General features: G+C 37.8%; 1 protein-coding gene across 1 annotated transcript in view; it reads left to right on the top strand.

Moving 5' to 3' along the window:
* The window catches only part of CFAP20DC (CFAP20 domain containing), a 254456-nt gene that overhangs the window by 107549 nt on the left and 127786 nt on the right, over window positions 1–19121 (top strand). The window contains exon 6 of the mRNA XM_090282941.1: window positions 11558–11714. Within this exon, the coding sequence (XP_090139067.1) occupies window positions 11558–11714 (157 nt within the window). The remainder of the gene's footprint in view (window positions 1–11557; window positions 11715–19121) is intronic.

Genomic DNA, 19121 nt, shown 5'->3' on the forward strand with positions numbered 1-19121 from the left:
CAATCTACCAGAAAGTGCCACTCATACATAGTTGCCTAGACAGAGAAAGAATCTGTCAAATACCATGAATAACCAAGGTAACAAGGCAGCTCAGAAAGAAAATGAAAAATCTCCAGAAAATAAACTTAAAGACACGGAAACATGTGGTTTAAATGACAGAACTCAAGACTGCAGCTATGAAAAAACTCAACGCGATGCAAGAAAACACAGATAGGCAATTTAATGATCTCAGAAACCCAATTAACCAGCAAAAGGAGTACTTTAACGAAGAGATTGAAACTTTAAAAAAGAATCAAGTAGAATTCTGCAGATTAATACCTCAACAAAGGGATCAAGAATGAAGTAACTAGCATAAGAAAGAGAGCTGACCAGATGAAGGAAAGAATCAGTGATATCAAAGATAGAAATCTAGAAATGATGCAGAGGGATAAAGAGAGAGACTTGAGCATAGATATACACGTAAGATATTAAAGAATGTCTTTTAATGAAATTATTCTAACCCAGAACCCACTATAATACTTATGGCACTTATTTGAAGGTTTGTAAATGTTTTCATCCCACCCATGTGAATATCATTTTTAAATATCTGTTTTTCCCTCTCCATTCACCAATCAGTCTAATATGGTTAAAGAGACAATTCCATGCCTTCCTCTACTGGCCTGAATGGTTATGTGAAGTAAGAACAATTGCATAAAAAAAAAAGTTTGTTCTGGGAAACAGATGATTACCTAGCTTTTGAGTTGCCCCATTTCAAATCACATAATTGGGCAGAATATTGTTAGAGTTGAAGTGTTGCTTGTAGAGCTAGATTGTGGGGGTTCAAATTCTGATTATCGCATCCTATTTGTGGACCCTTGGGCAAGTCGGTTCATCTCTCTGGTTCAGTTTCCTCATAAGTTAGGCAGTGATAGTAATAGAACCTGCTTCTTAGAGGAGTTGTTGGGATTAAATGAGTTACTACTTATAACAGTGCCAAGCTCATAGTAAGTGCTTAGTTACTATTAGTTGATATTGTTATTATTTCACACTTTTCTCTTGACATGAATCCATAGTTACTAGTTTGTGCCTATGGTGTCAAAATGAATTCTGAACTTACAGCTTATTTCAATTAACAAACATTTATTGAGCCTTTGATGGAGGATAAGGTCTTTGCGAAATGATGTGAATCCAAAGGTGAATGACACCGTTTTCTTATCAAGGAGATCATTATGTGGCAGAAGAGGCAGAACATAAATCATCAATGATAATGGGGGGTGGTAAATACCAAGCTAGTCTTAGGAACCAAGTGCTGCTAAAGGAAAGTATCAGACTTTTCTAATGCAAATGTACAGAATTACAATGCTGGAAAGGAAGGCTAGATGAAACCATGAAGGGCCTCAACAGTTACATTGAGAAGTTTGGTTTTTTTAGTCCACTAGAGATTTAAACAATTTTCTTTATCCTCGCCTCAGGACATGTTCATTGATTCTAGAGAGAGGGAAAGGGAAGGGTGGGGGGAGAGAGAAACATCAATTTGAGAGAAAAACATAGATTGGTTGCCTCTCTATGTACCCTGACAGCACTGAACACGCAACCTGGGCACGAGCACTGACTAGGAATTGAACCCATGACCTTTTGGTCTATGGGATGATGCTCCAACCAACGGAGCCACGCTGGCCAGGGCTAAAAAATAAATAAATGTTTAACATGGAGAAGTTTTATGATATTATCTGTATTCTAGAAAGTTAGTACAATGTCAAAATGGAGAGCACTAGAAATAGGAGCTACACAGAAATCCGCATGAGATACATAAACCTGGATTAATGTAGCAAGGAAGTGGAAGAAGAGGACAAATATAAGAGATACTTTAAGACAGGGGTCCCCAACCTTCAAGCCACAGACTGGTACTGGTCCGGCCTGTAAGGAACACGGCCACACAGCAGGAGATGAGCTTAAATGTAATGTTCTCGAATCATCCCAAAACCCCACCCCATCCCAGTCTGTGGAACAATTGTCTTCCACGAAACCAGTCCCTGGTGCCAAAAAGGTTGGAGACCACTGCTTTAGGAGTAAAATTAATGGAAAAAATGGAGAAAATGGCGCTGAGTTCATCTAGGGCTTGGGAATTAGCAGAGTAGATGTGCTGCTCCCACCAGAAATGTCTGGTAGGAGCTTAATTTTATATGACTGCTTGGATTTCTGTTTCTGACCATGTTACAGAGTATCTGGTACCAAACTGTTTTTTCTACTGTAAGCATATAAAAGTGAAAAAATACTCTGAATAACTTTGAGTCATCTGAACAATGGGCAATGTACTTTTAAGAAAAGGAAGAAACGAGATGAGTCCTACATTCCTATGCTTTCTGGTGGCCCATTCTGGACTGCAGTGCAGAGATGGGAGCCCAGAAAAAGTATGGCAGTTTGCTGAATAGAGACAGAGACTGGAGTTAAGGTCCACCGAGGCAGCTGGAATTTGTAGGTTGAACTACCAAAGAGAAAGAGCTCCCAAAAATCTACATCAGGGTCCTCCTGAATTTTTGTGCATGTGTTCAATAGGACCCATAAAGGAAGCAAATACCCCTGGGGAAAGAACACCTGCTAAACATCCATGACCCACAGGGCTGGGAGATTTGAGATCTGGCAAGAGTGACAAGGTATATCATTGAACACATTCAGGAGAAATTCTAGAAAGGCGATAATATAAGTTAGAAATAGGGCTAATCTAGTTCTGGAGAAAAGGCCACTTTTAGACCCAACCTGACAAGCATAAGAACACATATCAGAAATATTAGGGTGATCTACAAGTAAATTAACTTCCTCTGGAACATCATTTGGAGCTCTTTTAAGAAAAACCACATCCAAAAGCTAAACAACACAGTAGCCGCAACGTCCAGCATACAAAAAATTTTTTTTAAATACTAAAGAGGCAAAGTGAGGAAACTTGATACATAATCAGGAGAAAAATCACAGAATGAAAAGTGAAGGTCTTTAAAACAACTATTATAAATATATTTTGAGGATTTAAAGGAAAATATAAACATAATGAGGAAACAATGGAAAGCTTCAATAGAGAAATGGAAACTATGAAAAAATCTGAATAAACCCAGATTCACTGGATGTATTTAATACCAAATTAAACACTAAAGAATATCACTAAAATTGAAGTCAGGAATATAGGAATAATTCAAACTGAAGCACAGAGAGGGAGAAAAAAGCCTGAAAAAAATAAGTAGAGTCTGAATGGCTCATGAAACAATATCAATCAGTCCAATTTCTGTGTAATTGGAATACTAGAAGGAAAGCAAAGAGATTGAGCTTATGAAAACTTATAAAAGTGATGTTGAAATTCTTAAAAATCTGAAAAATATACCCAGAGATCCCATAAGCTCAACAAACCATGAGATGAGGACCACTGAAACACCACACCATGGTAGATCATAACTAAAAAAAAAAAAAAAAAACCCACAAAATACACCATGCTATGCCATATGTAAATTGCTGAAAATCAACAATAAACAGTCTCAGCAAGAGAAAAAAATTACATTATGCATCAAGAACAATGATAAAGTGTGTCAATATTCTATCAGAAGTAATGAAAGAAGACAATGGAATGGTGCTGGGGAGGAGAGGAAGCTAAATTTGTCAACCTAGAATGCTTTATCTAATGAAAATATTCAAAAATTAGAGGAAATAAAGCCATTTTCAGACTGAAAAACTAAGAAAATCTGTTGCTATCAAACCTGAGCTACAAAAATATTAAAGTTCTTCATCTTGAAAAAAAAAATGTACCAAATGGAAATTCTGATGTGAGAGAACAAAGGGTGCCAGTAATGGTAAATATGTAGGTAAATTGAAAATGTTCTTTATTCATAACATAATTTCTTTAAAAGTATTCAAATGTTGAGACTTCCAGCCAAGATGGAGGCATAGACAGACACGCTGTATCTCCCTCCACAAATAAGAAGGAATACAACTACCTCAAAACTAGAGACAACCAGTAGTTCCAGAAAACTGAGCTGCATGGAAGTCTAGCAAACAAAGATATAAAGGAGAAATACTCATCCAGACAGAAATCATTCTAAAATTAAGCACTATTGACTTCCAGCCAAGAGGGGGGCCTAGAATGACATACTCCATCTCCCTCCACAACTAAGAAGGAATACAACTACCGCAAAACTAGAAGTAGCCAGAAGTTCCAGAAAATAAAGCTATATGGAAGTCCAACATATGAAGTTATAAAGAAGTGGTGCTTGTTTGTACGGGTAGGAGGGGCAAAGCCAGGGCAGAGAGGTCAAGCTATGCTGGCGGCAGAACCTGCAGCGATGGCGGCGGGATGGTAGTAAGGACAGACACCCATATTTAAGGGGAGGTGAGAAGCGCCCAGGGAGCACCCCTAGCTCCAGACCAAGCCCATCAGCTCGCGATTCCAACACCAGGGAAGGCAAGCCCGCATTGCCTCAGAATGTGAGGGCTGGAGGGTATGGGGGGATGGAGAAGGAGGTTCCCGGTTTCTCAGCAGAGAGTGAATGGCAGCAATCCATCTTGGACCCCTGTCCTCACAGAAAATGCCACAATGTGGTGAGAAGGGTCGCCCAGTAGTGATGAGTGCACGGGGCTCCGCCCCCTATAGCGTAGGAGGTGTGACAGCACTGCCCAAGAAGCAAAGGTAAACCCAAAACTGTCAGGGTGGCACAGACCATGATAGAGATCCCAGTAATGCAGCTGACCAGACAGCAAATATCGAATCTAACGGCTCAGCAGATAGGAAATCTTTCTGAGGAACAGTTCACAGCTTTGGTTATACAAATGCTCACAGACCTAACAGCAGATCTTAAACAAGACGGGGAAGGAATGAAGGCTAGTCCTGCTGAAATGAATGAAAACACATATGAAACTAGTGGTGAGGGAAAGAAAACCGGGATCAAATCAACAAACTGGAGCATAAGGAAGGAACAAACAGTCAACCAGTGCAGAAAGAGGAAACAAAAAGTGAGGAAAATGAGGAGAGGCTCAGAAACCTATGGGACAGATATAAGCGGGCCAACATCTGAATCATAGGGTTGCCAGAAGGTGAAGCAGAAGAACTAGAAATTGAAAAATTATGTGGAAAAATAATGAAGTGTAACTTCCTGAACTTGGGGAAGGAAATAGACTTACAGATCCAGGAAGCACAGAGAGTTCCAAAAAAGCTGGACCCAAGGAGAACCACACCAAGACACATTATAATCATAATGTCAAAAATTAAGGATAAAGAGAGAATCTTAAAAGCAGCAAAAGAGAAGAAGAAAATTACATACGAAGGGGTCCCAATAAGACTGTCAGCTAATTTCTCCAAAGAAACTCTGCAGGCAAGAAGGGACTGGCAAGAAATATTCAAAGTAATGAAAAGCAAAAACCTACAACCATGATCACTCTATCCAGCGAAGCTGTCATTCAGAATAGAAGGGCAGAGAAAGTGCTTCCAGGATAAAGTAAAATTGAAGGCGTTCATCAGATCCAAACCACTGTTATATGAAATGTTAAAGGGACTTGTTTAGGAGAAAGGATCAAAACTATGAACATTAAAATGAAAACTGTATCACAACAACCAACAGCAGAAGCTAGGGAATTGAAACAAGGCAAACTAAGTAGGCAATGAGAGTGGGAAAAGAATTATAAGTATGGGGAACATTTTGGGAGGGTGTCTATGGGGAGGAGGAAGGGGGAAAGGAAGGGAGATGGTACAAAAATTGAGAAGCATAGTAGAAAGGAATGGAGTAGATAGGAAGATGTTGAAAAGAGCTATATGCACAACCAGTGGGCATGGACTGGGGGGGACAACTGGCAGGAGGGGGGTCACTGGGTGGAAGGGAACAAGGGGAAAAGAAATTGAGACAACTATAACAGCATAATCAATAAAACATATTTTAAAAGTATTTGATTGTTGAAAACAAAAATAACAGTGTAGATGTAAAAGATATGACAGAAATAATAAATAATAGTGGAGATTCCTTTAGACTTCCAGCCAAGATAGAGGCGTAGACAGACACGCTGTGTCTCCCTCCACAACTAAGAAGGAATACAAATACCTCAAAAGTAGAAACAACCAGAAGTTCCAGAAAATCAAACTGCATGGAAGTCCAACAAACACAGATATAAAGAAGAAATACTCATCCAGACAGGTAGGAGTGTTGGAGTCAGGGCGGAGAGGATGGGGTATGGTGGTGGCAGCAGCAGTAAGCCAGCAAAAAGCACAGTTACACCTATAAAAAGTCAGTAGGGACACTTTACATGTTTTAAAAAGTCAGTGGGGACACCTGGGAGCATTCCCAGCTCCTCAACACACCGTGCAGCTCAGGGTCCCAGCACCGGGGAAAATCAAGCTCATTGCTTATCACTGTACAAACCAGTGTGGGTTGGGGCAGAGGCAGGAACTGCTGGTCTCTTAGCAGAGTCCACTTGTTTAAAGGACCCGCATGGCTCTAGAATGTCTGCAGACCCATTCACTCTGGGAAGGACAGCCAGGGCAACAGCTAGAGAGGCACCAGTTTCATACAGGAGTGGGAGAAGTGCCTGGAAAAGGGGCGAGTGCTGGGAAAGTGGCATTGCTCCTTCTCAGATCCCTTCACCACCACATGGTGAAACAGATCACCCCGTACTGATGAGTCCCTAAGGCTCTGCCCCTTACAATGTAACAGGAGCAACAGCTCTACCTAAGACACAGAGGCAAACAAACACAGGAGCCTGTCAAGATGAGGAGACAGAGAATTATGGCCCAAAAGAGGGAACGGATCAAGGTTCCAGTGGGAGAACTAAGTGATGAGGAGATAGCCAACCTAACAGACGAGGAGATAGCCAACCTAACAGATGCAGAGTTCAAAACACTGGTGATAAAGATGCTCACAGGCTTGACAAGTATGCTTAAATACAGCAAATGCATAAGGGAAGAAGTGAAGGCTATGCTAAATAAAATGAAGGAAAATCCACACAAAACCAAGGGTGAAGGGAAAGAAATCAGGGTTGAAATCAATGAGTTAGAACATAAGGAAGAATAAAACAGTCAACCAGTACAGAATGAGGAACCAAGAATTGAAAAAAAATGAGAGGCTTAAGAACCTCTGGGACAGCTTTAAATGTGCCAACATCCAAATCACAGGGGTGCCAGAGAAGAGGAAGAGCAAGACTTTGAAAGCTTATGTGAAAAAAATAATGAAGGAAAACTTTCCAAATCTGGTGAAGGAAGTAGACATACAAGTCCAGGAAGCACACAGAGTCCCAAACAAGCTATACCCAAGGAGGACCACACCAAGACACATCATCATTGAAATGCCAAAGGTTCAAGATAAATAAAGAATCTTAAAAGCAGCAAGAGAAAAGCAGAGAGTTACAAACAAAGGGGTGCCTATAAGACTATCAGCTGATTTCTGAAAAGAAACTTTGCAAGTAAGAAGGGACTGGCAAGAAGTATTCAATGTGCTGAAAAGCAAGGACGTACAACCAAGATTACTCTACCCAGCAAAGCTATCATTTAGAATGGAAGGGCAGAATAAGTGCTTCCCAGACAAGGTAAAGCAAAAGCAGTTCATCATCACCAAGCCATTATTATATGCAATGTTATATAATAAACATTATTATTAAATAAAGAAAAAGAAGATCAAAACTCTAAGCATTAAAATGACAACAAACTCACAACTATCAACAACTGAATCTAAAAAATAAAAACAAAATCCAACTAAGCAAACCAGAATAGGAACAGAATCATAGGTATGGGGATCATTTGGAAGGTTATCAGCTGGGAGGGGGAAAGAGGGAAAATGGGGGAATGGTGCAGGGATTAAGAGGCATAAATTGGTGGTACAAAATAGATGGGGCAAGTTAAGAATAATATAGGAAAGGGTGAAGCCAAAGAACTTGTATGCATGACCTATGGACATGAAATGAACTAAGGCAGGTGGGATGGCTGGATGGAAGGGGGGTACTGGGCGGAGGGGGTCAGATGGAAAAAATTGGGACTACTGTAACAGCATAGTCAATAAAATTACTTTAAGAAAAGAGTGGATGATATCACAAAGAATAATGAGAATATTTTATAAAGATTAACTAATTCATATAATCCACCTTTTGATATTAGAAAGGTGATACTCTTTACAAAACTTCAGAAAATATATCACCATATTTGTATGAATAATGAGTTATTTGTTAGAGCTTGTGAAAATTAGAACCTTTATAATATTAACTAAACCAAAAAATAATTTCTATTTCCCCAGCCAAGTGTGATTTGTGAAAATTATTCCCATCTTTTTCAGGAATTACTCCAGTCTGTACTTCTAAGAGATGGGAACTGCTAAATATGTTAGCAGTTCCCACACATTTGTGGAGCTTGTTGAATGACTATAAAATGAAAGATTGAAAGTGTGTATAGGCACATATGTAAACATGTATGCCCTCATATATTAACAAACAGACATAAACACACACACACATATGTAAACCATGATTGGCTGAGTATTTTTTACAAACCATGAGTCCAGATAGAGAGAATAAAAGCAGCTTTACTGTGAGGGATAAGAAAAGTGTGTAGTAGGTAAGGACCTGGTTTTCTGCAACTCAGAAGGTGGACACTAGTTCACCATCAGAGCTGATGGGGTCTGATGGGTGCTCAGGTGCAGCCAACTGGAGAGTTCATCTAAGCAGTGAATAAGGAAATGCCTAGCATGTTTGCATGCCTCCCTGAACCTGGAACTTCTAAATCATTGTTCACAACCAAACTCAGAAGTCACCTACAGGCATTCCCTAGATGTAGGAAGACTTAGATTCTAAGAAAATAAGCAGATAATTAAAATAACAATTATTAACTCAAGAAATACAAAAAAAAAAGTTGTATAAGGAAGGAAAGGTAAGCATAGAGCATCATTTGGCTCAGTTGTATACAATATTTACTTAGTCATTAGGAAAACACAGAAAATTGATTTTTTTAAACTTTATTTATTTTTAGAGAGAGAGGAAGGGAGGGAGAAAGAGAGGGAGCAAAACATCGGTGTGAGAGACAAACATCAATCAGTTGTCTCTGTACACGCCCCAAACGGACCAAACCCTGTGACCTGACCAGGAATCGAACCAGCGACCTTTCACCTTTTAGGATGATGCCCAAGCAACTGAGCCACACCGGTCAGGGCCAGAAAATGGATTTTTTTTTTTAGGAAAAAAGAAAGAATGAGATAATTATCTAGAGCGAATGAAGTTGAGGAAGTAGTGTGTGTGAGTGAGCTGTCTTATCTACCATAATAGGAAGTCAGTAGATAATACCTAAAATTGGTGAATCAAGAAGTATCATTTAAAAATACAGAGAGAAGAAAGTTAAGAGTTGACAATATGATTAGAGAAATGTAGAGATGACCAGGACTTCATTTTGCATAAAAATTTTGTATAAAATTATATGCTTATATATGCATATAATATCACAATATAATAATTTTAAGGTTTTTTTTTAAAGAACCCTTTTCTGAATCTCCCCACACTCTTACCTTCCCAGACTGTAAGGACTGTTATTCATTGCTGTATCCCTGGAGCCAAGCCCAATGTCTAACACCTGATAAGTGCTTAGCACCTGTGGGAAAGGATGGGATGAATGCAATTACTGATGGGACAAACCAGCCGAATTATTGGACTGGGGGCACAATGTTAATTAAGTCTCTAAGAATAAGAACCGTATTTATAACAATAACAATATTGCTAATGTAATAATAATGTTAATTATTATTATTGGATAGCTGGAAACACTAAGACCTCCATTCCCTATAACCTGGATTTTACCAAGTTATGGTGTTTTGCCCTATGGCATGCCTACTTGGATTTGTCCCTTACATTCCACTTCCTATGCTAGTCTTCTTACCAGACCCTGCTCACTTTATGCTTAAATGGCTGACAAGAGACTAGTATTTCTGTGCCTCAATCTTTCTCCACTCTACCTCACCCTTCCCCCACAGATCCAATCTTCCCTCCGAAAACATTTCTGCATCAGTGTTAGTCCAAACTTCCCAATATTTTGCTTTTGTTATGTTCTCCTTCAAGAACCACAGTGACACTTTACCTTCTGGAGCCCAGGGTTCTTTCATGATCTTCCAACTCCTCCAGAAGCTGGCCTCACTGGCCCATCCCACACCTCCCAGAGTTCACCATCCTACTGGTCAAGCCAGGCTCATTATTATGTCACACTCAGTCCTACTTCCTAGCGTTTATTACTTGAGACTCCTTTTCCCCAAAAAATAAAATAAATAAATAAATAAAACAAAGCATCCCCATGGCCTGAGAATATAATTTTTCTGTTGAGATATCTACAAAGAAAATAATCTTTATGTATTTAATCAATTATTTATTGCAATCTCTTTTACTTTTCTGCTGTGGAAACAACCTCAGCTTTTCCTTCATATTAAAATTATTTCTAAATAGAATTTTCCTTAAAAAATGACATTTATTTTCTTTATTAGTGAATATAGCTTTCAATGTTAAGGATTAATAAAATGGACCTATGTAAACTGTGCTTCTAAACAAATAATGGAAGAAGTTGATATATTTTTTTAAAGCACAATTTTAAATACTACTTTTCTTTTAATTTCAAAATCTATTTTCCTACTTTTTTTCTGCAGTCTTAAATATATCTTAATTTCTTACTAAATGATTATTTTCTCCTTTTCTTTAACTCAGACCATTTAAAGAATTCACTTGATGAAGTATTGTGGGGTCTAATTGTTTAATAGGTAGAAATTAGTCTCTTCAAGAGTACTTACCAGGCACAATTACAAATTCTTTAGAGGTATCTATTTCTCTACAGTAGGTTAATTGGATATAAGTAGACAGCACTGGTCACAATTCAGCTTCTAATTTTATCCATGCATTTTTTTTTTTAACAAATATAAGTGGCTAATTGGGATCCAATTAGTCCCCTTTAAGGAACAATTGGCTACTTGTCCCTGATTTTCAAGATTTAAGTGGTCTAACGCACCTGCCATTAGCTTCCCTCTAGCATTATGCCTACAGATCTAGAGTTCTTCCCCAAAGCTGTCAAAGCCGTGTCTCATGATGGGAACTCTGTAGTCAGGTGACTGCTGTATACTTTAGATAAGTGGTTCCCAACCTTTTTGGCACCAGGGACTGGTTTTACCATGAACGCGGCATGGGGCAAGGGGAGGGGGCAGGGTACACAGGGGAAGGGGTACATGAGGGGGAGCTCAGGCGGTGTTGGGAGACAGGAGATGGAGCCAGGGCGAGGGTGGGAGGGGAAGCGTGTAATCGGGAGGCAGAGCTCAGGCAAGCTTCCCTCGTGGCCTGCTTCCTAACAGGAAACCCACTGGTACCGGTCAGTGACCCCGGGGATTAGGAACCCTTGCTTTAGATTATGATGATTTCTTTGGAAGAATCAAGGTAGTTCTTAAAATTTAAGCCAAAACAAGATATATTTGCCTTAAGGGGAAAATTGGTATGGAACTGGTTGATTCAGATATTTGCCTCACACTCTCTGGACTTTCCACTATACAGACAGCTTGTTCGTTTACGTGATTATAGAAAGTGCTTATTCTTTTATTCCTTTTCTTTATTTTAGTGGTGTAACCTATGCATTGATTTGGTAGCATTTACCAGTGAAATATTCAAGGGAGCAGTTTTCCAGTCATTGGATGGAATTATCGTCTCAGCTAACTGTAAGCTACGGAAGATCTTCACTTTAAAATCCAAGCCTGAAGACACCGCTGATAAAGATGGTATGTTCAAGTAGATATCAAGATTTTTTAATTCACCAGTATGTTTTTAAAATTAGACATGTCTTTGGAGAACATGAGTCCATGGTAGTGGTTTTTTAGATTTTATTTTATTTTATTTTGGAAAGAATACTTAACATGAGGTTTATCCTTTTAATAACCTTTTAAGTGTACAGTATGTAATTATTGACTATAAGTACAACATGGTATAGCAGAGCTTATTCATCTTCACTGCCCATTGATTAGTAACTTCCTATTTCCCCTTTCCCCCAACCCTAGCAACTCTTTGATTTCTTGAATTTAACCATTTTAGATACCTCACATAAGCAAAATTGTATATTGTCTCGCTGTAATTGGCTTAGTTCACATAAGTTTCCATGCTTCATCCATGTTGTAGAATGTCATTCTTTACTTTGGATCACATGTTTATTTTTACTATAGCTAAATGTCACAAAGATACTTTTTTTTGTTGTAAGAAATAGAACTCTCTCTACGTAGTTGAAAAAGATAATTTATTTAAGGAAATTAACGGACTTATAGAATCTCAGGGAGACTCAGAAAGTCAGGCTTAGGTACCTCATTGAGTACAACAAATGCATAAGGGAAGAAATAAAGGCTATATTGGTGAAATAAAGAGAAACCCACAGGGAACCAATAGTGAAGAGAAGGGAAGGAAGCTGGGGTTCGGTACAATAATTAGAACATAAGGAAGAAATAAATAGTCAACCGGTACAAAATGAAAAAACAAGAATTCAAAAAAATGAGGAGAGAATAAGAAGGCTCTGGGATATCACCAAAAGGGCCAACATCCGAATCATAGGGATACCAGAAGGAGAAAAGGAAGAGCAAGAAACTGAAAATTTATTTGAAACTATGAAAGAAAATTTCTCTGACTTGGCAAAGGAAATAGACATACAAATCCAGGAAGCACAGAGAGTCCCAAACAAGTTGAACCCAAAGGGGACCACAACAACACACATCATACTTAAAATGCCAAAGGTTAAAGATAAAGAGAGAATCTTAAAAGCAGCAAGAAGAAAGAAGAGAGTTACCTGCAAAGGAGCTCCCATAAGACTATAAGCTGCTTTCTCAAAAGAAGCATTGCAGGTAAGAAGGGACTGGCAAGAAGTATTCAAAATGATGAAAAGCAAGGACCTACAACCAAGATTACTCTATCAAGCGAAGCTATCATTTAGAATGGAAGGGAAGATAAAGTACATCCCAATGTAAAGCTAAAAGAGTTCATCACCACTAGGCCCTTATTATATGAAATGTTAAAGGGATTTATTTAAGAAAAAGAAGATAAAAACTATGAAAAGTAAAATGACAAAACTATCAACAAATGAATCTAAAAAAAACAAAAACATACTAAGCAAACAACTAGAACAGGAACAGAATCATGGATATGGAGATCATAAGGAAGGTTATCAGCTGGGAGGGGGAAAGGGGAGAATGGGGGAAAAGGTACAGGGATTAAGAAGCAAAATTGGTAGGCACAAAATAGACAGGGGGATGTTAAGAATAGCAAAGGCAGATGAGAAACCAAAGAACTTATGTTCATGACCCATGGACATGAACTAAGGAGGTGGGTATTGCTGGAAGGATGGAGGTACCGGGTAGAGGAGGGCAAAGGGAAAACAATTGGGACAACAGTAATGGCACACACTTGTGCAGCACATCTAGATAACGATCAGTCCAGATTTTAAAAGAAAAATGGAGGTCTCAGGAAGAAAGTCTCCAGGAAAAGAATGTATCTGGTAGAATAAGATGTATTTGAATATGGAAAATAAAATAAATTGTGATTTTACAGTGCTAATGAGGGGTTTGGGAAGAATTATTGTTAAGAATGTAGAAACCCCATGACAAAGCAGTGATCAACTCCAAGGAAAACAAAAGTTGTACAATGAGTCCTGGCCTGGTGTTTGGGTTGGTTGGAGCATCATCCCCTGCACGAAAAGGTTGTGGGTTTGATCCCCAGTCAGGGCACATACCTAGCTTGCAGGTTCAGTCCCTAGTTGGGGCACATATGGGAGGCAACCTGTTGATGTTTCTCACATCAGTGTTTCTCTCTCTCTCCCCCACCTCTCCCTTTCTCTCTAAAAATCAATAAACATATCATCTAGTGAGAGGTTTTTTTATTGTAAAGTTGTACAATTAGAGACATGTAAGCATTGTATATTGTGTGGCTCAGATATGCACAACTTCTTCATTAATAGGCTTTGTTTTTTAGAGAAGTTCTAGATCGCAGCAAAATTAAGTGAAAAGCAAATGTTTCAATATGCTCCTTTTCCCCACAAATACACAATCACCCCAACTATGACCACCTATACCAGACTGGTATCCTTGTTAAAGATGATGAATATACATTAACATGTTATCATCACCTGAAGTCCATAGTTTTTATTGGAACTTCAAACGAATAATTGACAGATATCTACCATTATAGTTACCACACAGAACAGTTTCACTGCTCTAAAAATCTTACATGTTCTTTCTATTCATTCCTCCCTCCCAGTTACTGTCTGGCAGTCGTTGCTGTTTTTACTATCTTCATAGTTTTGGCTTTTTCAGAATGTCACATATTTGGAATCATGTAGCCTTCAGATTGACTGCTTTCACTTAGTAATCTGCATTTAAGATTCTTGCATGCCTTTTTGGTTTTATAGCTCCTTTTATTTTATCACTGAATAATATTCCATTGTCTGTATACACCACAGTTTATTTATCCAGTCATCTACTGAAAGACATGATTTTTGCTTTCAAGTTGTGACGATTGTGAGTGAAGCTGCTATAAACATTCATGTGCTGGTTTTTGTGTGGATATAAAATTTCAGCTCATCGGGGTAAATACCAAGGAGCAGGGTTTCCAGTTCATTATAGTAAAGTAAGAGTATGATTATTTCCATAAGAAACTGCCAAAATATCTTCCAAAGTGGCTGTCCCATTTTGCATCCCTGCCAGAAATGAATGAGAGTTCCTGTTGTTCCACATCCTTGTCTGCACTTGGTGTTGTCAGTGTTTTGGATTTTTGCCATTTTAATAGGTGTGTTGTGCCACAGTTTTTTTTTTTTACATAAGCTTTGTATGTGTTTGTGTGGGTGTTTGTAAAAAATTATTTTTTATTGTTTTCACATAATCTTAATAATGTAAAGCACTTACTAATAACTTATCCCAAAATTATGAAAAATCATATTTGGAAGATGTGGTGAGGGAAGGAAGTTTTAACAGTGCTAAATCCTCTTTTTTTTCTGAAATAGGAAGTCAGGGATATTATCTAAAACTATTAAGTACAGAAATGTCAGTATGAGGCTACTATTTATAAATACAGAAGTAAATATAGAAGATTGAGAAGATATAGTTGAAAGGCTTGAAAATAAATGTCTCTGCATTTGAGGCACGAAGGGATGTTTGAAGTAGGAGGGCAGCAGCTAGGAAATGATCATATGATGGTTTTTCCTCATAATTTTATAGTACTCTTTGTATTTTTGAACACTATACATGTATTTATTTTATAATTAATTTTTAAGTGAATGGATAATATAAAAGATTCCAAGAACAAGCATTAGTGTGATTTCTTTCAGGTTTTCAGAATGCTTGAAAAGAAGGCTTATGAATGTGGCATCTCAGATTACCTAAAATGTTCTGAATAGACATGGGGAAGCATACTGCAGTGCAGGGTATTGGGGGATATGACCTCATATTCCTCAGTTAGCTGCAAGTACTGAACCTTATACAAGTACTCACCCTATCTCTATGCTTCACTTTCCTCATCAGTAAAATGAGGATAATAATTGTTTCTTGGTTAAATACTATTATTATATTCCCAGTGAAAGTATGTGTATAAACCAAGTCATCTTGGTTTAAATTAAATTGATTAAATGTATAATTTAAATTGAATTGGTATTATAGAGTCTACAGATATAGATTATAGTTTTTCACAGTTTGTTGCTGTGATCATGTACCAGCTTTGTGGTTTTGTATGTTCCGAACGTGTCTGAGCTTTGTTTCCTCAAAAATGGCTATAAAGTTGTTGTGAAGATCCAATTAAATACAAAAATACCTATAAAAAGACAAACTACAATGCAACATGTAGGTGCTAAACATTTATCTGCCTTCTATACATGGGGCCCTTGGATGCACACAGCCTCTCCTTCAAGGAACTCAGGGTCTCACAGGGAAACATACATGTGGATCATAGTACCTGGTGCAGACATCCCTAAGGGCTTAACAAGCAGTAAGATAAAGAGTCCGGAGCACTGACCTTACGTGAGAGAACTACTTGGTGAGGCACTTAGATTTTTCAGAGCTGTTAAGAAAAATTGAGCACTAACAAAATGTTACCATTTGAATTTTCCAAATTAGAGCATTAAAACAGATAAAGAAATAAGAAAAACTACAATTATTTTTATTGTTTCATTAAATGAAAGGGCATTTAAATGCATGCACACAGACACATACAGGGACGGTCTTAATTTCAGAGTAAAGACTGATATTTCCCCCACAGGCCAGTAAAAATGACTTCATGGGTCATTATCTGTCTAAATGCCAGTGTTTGATCTATGCCAACCTAGAGAAATAAACTTTTAAAGCTATTATACATTCTGAAGGAAAAACAGTAATTTCCCAAGTTATGAAAGTGGACAGTGAGAAGAGAAAGCATTTCAGGCAGAAGAAAGAGCATACGTGTTTAAAGATGGGACATCATGAGACATCATGAATGGATCTGATGTGTCAAAAGAATGGAGTTCAGTATAGTACATGGCAAGGGTGAAAGGCAGGATGTAACAATATTGCATTAGTAGTCTGCATACTTTGGGTGACGAAGATGTTGAGCAAAGTTTCTGTCCTTACTTCACTGTGTAATAATAGACACTAGAAAAGTTAACACTACAAGAGTTCATTCTGAAGACAATTAGATAAAAAGGGGCAAAGAATAACATTGTGTGGGGCACATTGAGTGTCCTTGGTCAAGGAGGTTGGCAGCAGAAGTGGTAATTGTGATGATGATATTGCTAATGATGATAGCAGCAGTGGCTGTTGTAAACATAATATATATGGACTTTATTAAATGCTGATGGAAACCTTATGAGGTGGTTGTTAAAATTACCCTCGTTTCACAAATACGAAACTGTGACATAGAGAAGTCAGATAATGTGGCCAATGTCACACAGCTGTTAAGCCGTAGAAGCAGGATTTGAACACTGGCAGGAGGACTCGAGTTTATGCTCCGATTTACTACAGTGTACTGCCTCTTGTGGGAGGATAGAAGTGGGGGAATTTATAATGGAAATGTACAAGAGATCTCATGGAATAAGAATGTCAGAATTTGGGGACTAGCTGTGTTTAAAGTGTTCGTATTACAATAAATAATCCTATCTGTGTCTTTCTTACTAAAGGAAGGGTCCTTTTCTTCTGCAGAGACAGATTAGTCAGTCATAGTGTTGAGACTTTTATAACACAGAATTTTTTTACCTGTTTTTTACATTCCATTCTGGGATTTGATAAATAAATATTGTATTAAATACCTGCTTGAGCTCAGTACTGTGTTGTCCATGGCTTATTTAAATGTCTTACCATTTTATTCTAGAACCCTTTAAACTTACCAAAGCTAGAAAGCTATGCCTAATCCTTTGCTGTTCTCTGTTTATACAGTGGATATAATGAAAAGTGAATTACTGGAACCTTAAAAGAGCAATTAACTAGTTTTTTCACTTTCCCAGGAGAATGACTTATGCTGGACAAGTAGTAAAGCAGGCTGATTTAATTTAGTTTATTACTTTTATGCTTCCTGAAGGCACAGGGAGTGGTATTTTTAGGTATTTTCATTACTGAATTGTTGACTTACTTGTATCATTCTGCATTTTTGAAAAAACAGAATACATGTGTAGATAGGTAAGAGAAAGAGGAGAGGAAAGCAAAAACAGGAAAGAGCAAGTGATTATCCCATTAAGCATGGGTGTATGCTGTGCCGATGATGACTTTACAGGTTTCCTGACTCCCAATTCAGTATTCTTCTTCAATTATCATTACTAGGAAGTTTGTGTTCTGTATTTAGTGATGCAAGAAGAGAATAATTAAATGTGAGATTTCAGACTGAGAGACCCTTGAGGGCATAGGTTAGGTCTCCACATTCTTACCTCTTCCACATGACCTGGCACTGGTAACCTGTCAAAAATGTTTGATGAATTAATGAAGTAAGAATTGATTAACTGTTCATTTAGTTATTCATTCATTTACTGTCTGTATTCAATAAACCTTTATTGAGTGTCAAGCAATGTGAAGAAAATTAACCCTTCAAAGATCACAGAAAAATACTAGAACCACTGATGTCTTGCCTTAACAGACTCATTGAACTGGGGGGGGGGGGGGAAGAGCCTTAGAAGTCATCTAATCTAATGTCTTAATTATATATATGAGGGAAAGCAGGCCCATTGTTATGAGGCATCAGGTCACAGAGGTGGAACTCGAGGCCAAGCCTCTGACTGACTGTTCCTTCCCCAACAGTACGCAAGCTTAACTTTCTTAATAACTGGAAAGTCTTAGTATTTTTAATAATTAACATTGTTGAGTGTTTTCCTACCTCTCTCTTTATCTTCAGGTCAGATGAGTGCACAGACCCAATCTCATCAATTTAAAGCTGCATCCTCACTCCTTTCCTCAGAGGAGTTGAATTCAAAATGCCCTTGCCTAGCAAACACTGCAGAGCAAGAAAGGAGATAATATCCTAGCATTGTAGAGGTGCCCAGCAACCAATAATAGATCCCACAAATATGGGTCATGAATATCTGTATATCAGTACTCACAATTACTCAATTAAAATATCAATTTTATAATTATTGTAAAATGTTTATAATAAAACTTCATATCTGAAAAACTCTGAGGATAACATTTTCATTTACAACAGCATCCAAAACAATTAAATATCTAGGAATAAATTTAACCAAGGAGATGAAAGACTTCCACTGAAAATTATAAAACATTGCTACAAGAAATTAAAGATAGCTCCAATAAATGGAAAGACATCCTGTGTTCGTGGATTGATAGCAAGACTTAATTTTATTAAGATGTCAATATTATCCAAAGATATCTAAAGATTCAATTTAGTCTCTCAAAATTTCAATGGCCTCTTTTGCAGAAATGGAAAAGCAAATCCTCAAATTTATATGGAAATTCAAAAGGATTCAAATAGACAAAAATAATCTTGTAAAAGAATAACAAAATTGGAACATTGACACTTTCAAATTTCAAAACTTGCCTCAGAGTTACAGTAATCAAAACAGTTTGGTACTCTTGGGCTGGCCGTATAGACCGATGGAGTAGAATTGAGTCCAGAAATGAACCCATACATCTGATTTTGACAGGGATGCCAAGAATATCCAATGGGGAAAGAACAGTCTCTTCAACAATGAT

The sequence above is a fragment of the Furipterus horrens genome, unplaced genomic scaffold (assembly GCF_987537825.1).
Source record: "Furipterus horrens unplaced genomic scaffold, mFurHor1.1.pri manual_scaffold_7, whole genome shotgun sequence".
NCBI classification, from domain to species: Eukaryota; Metazoa; Chordata; class Mammalia; order Chiroptera; family Furipteridae; genus Furipterus; species Furipterus horrens.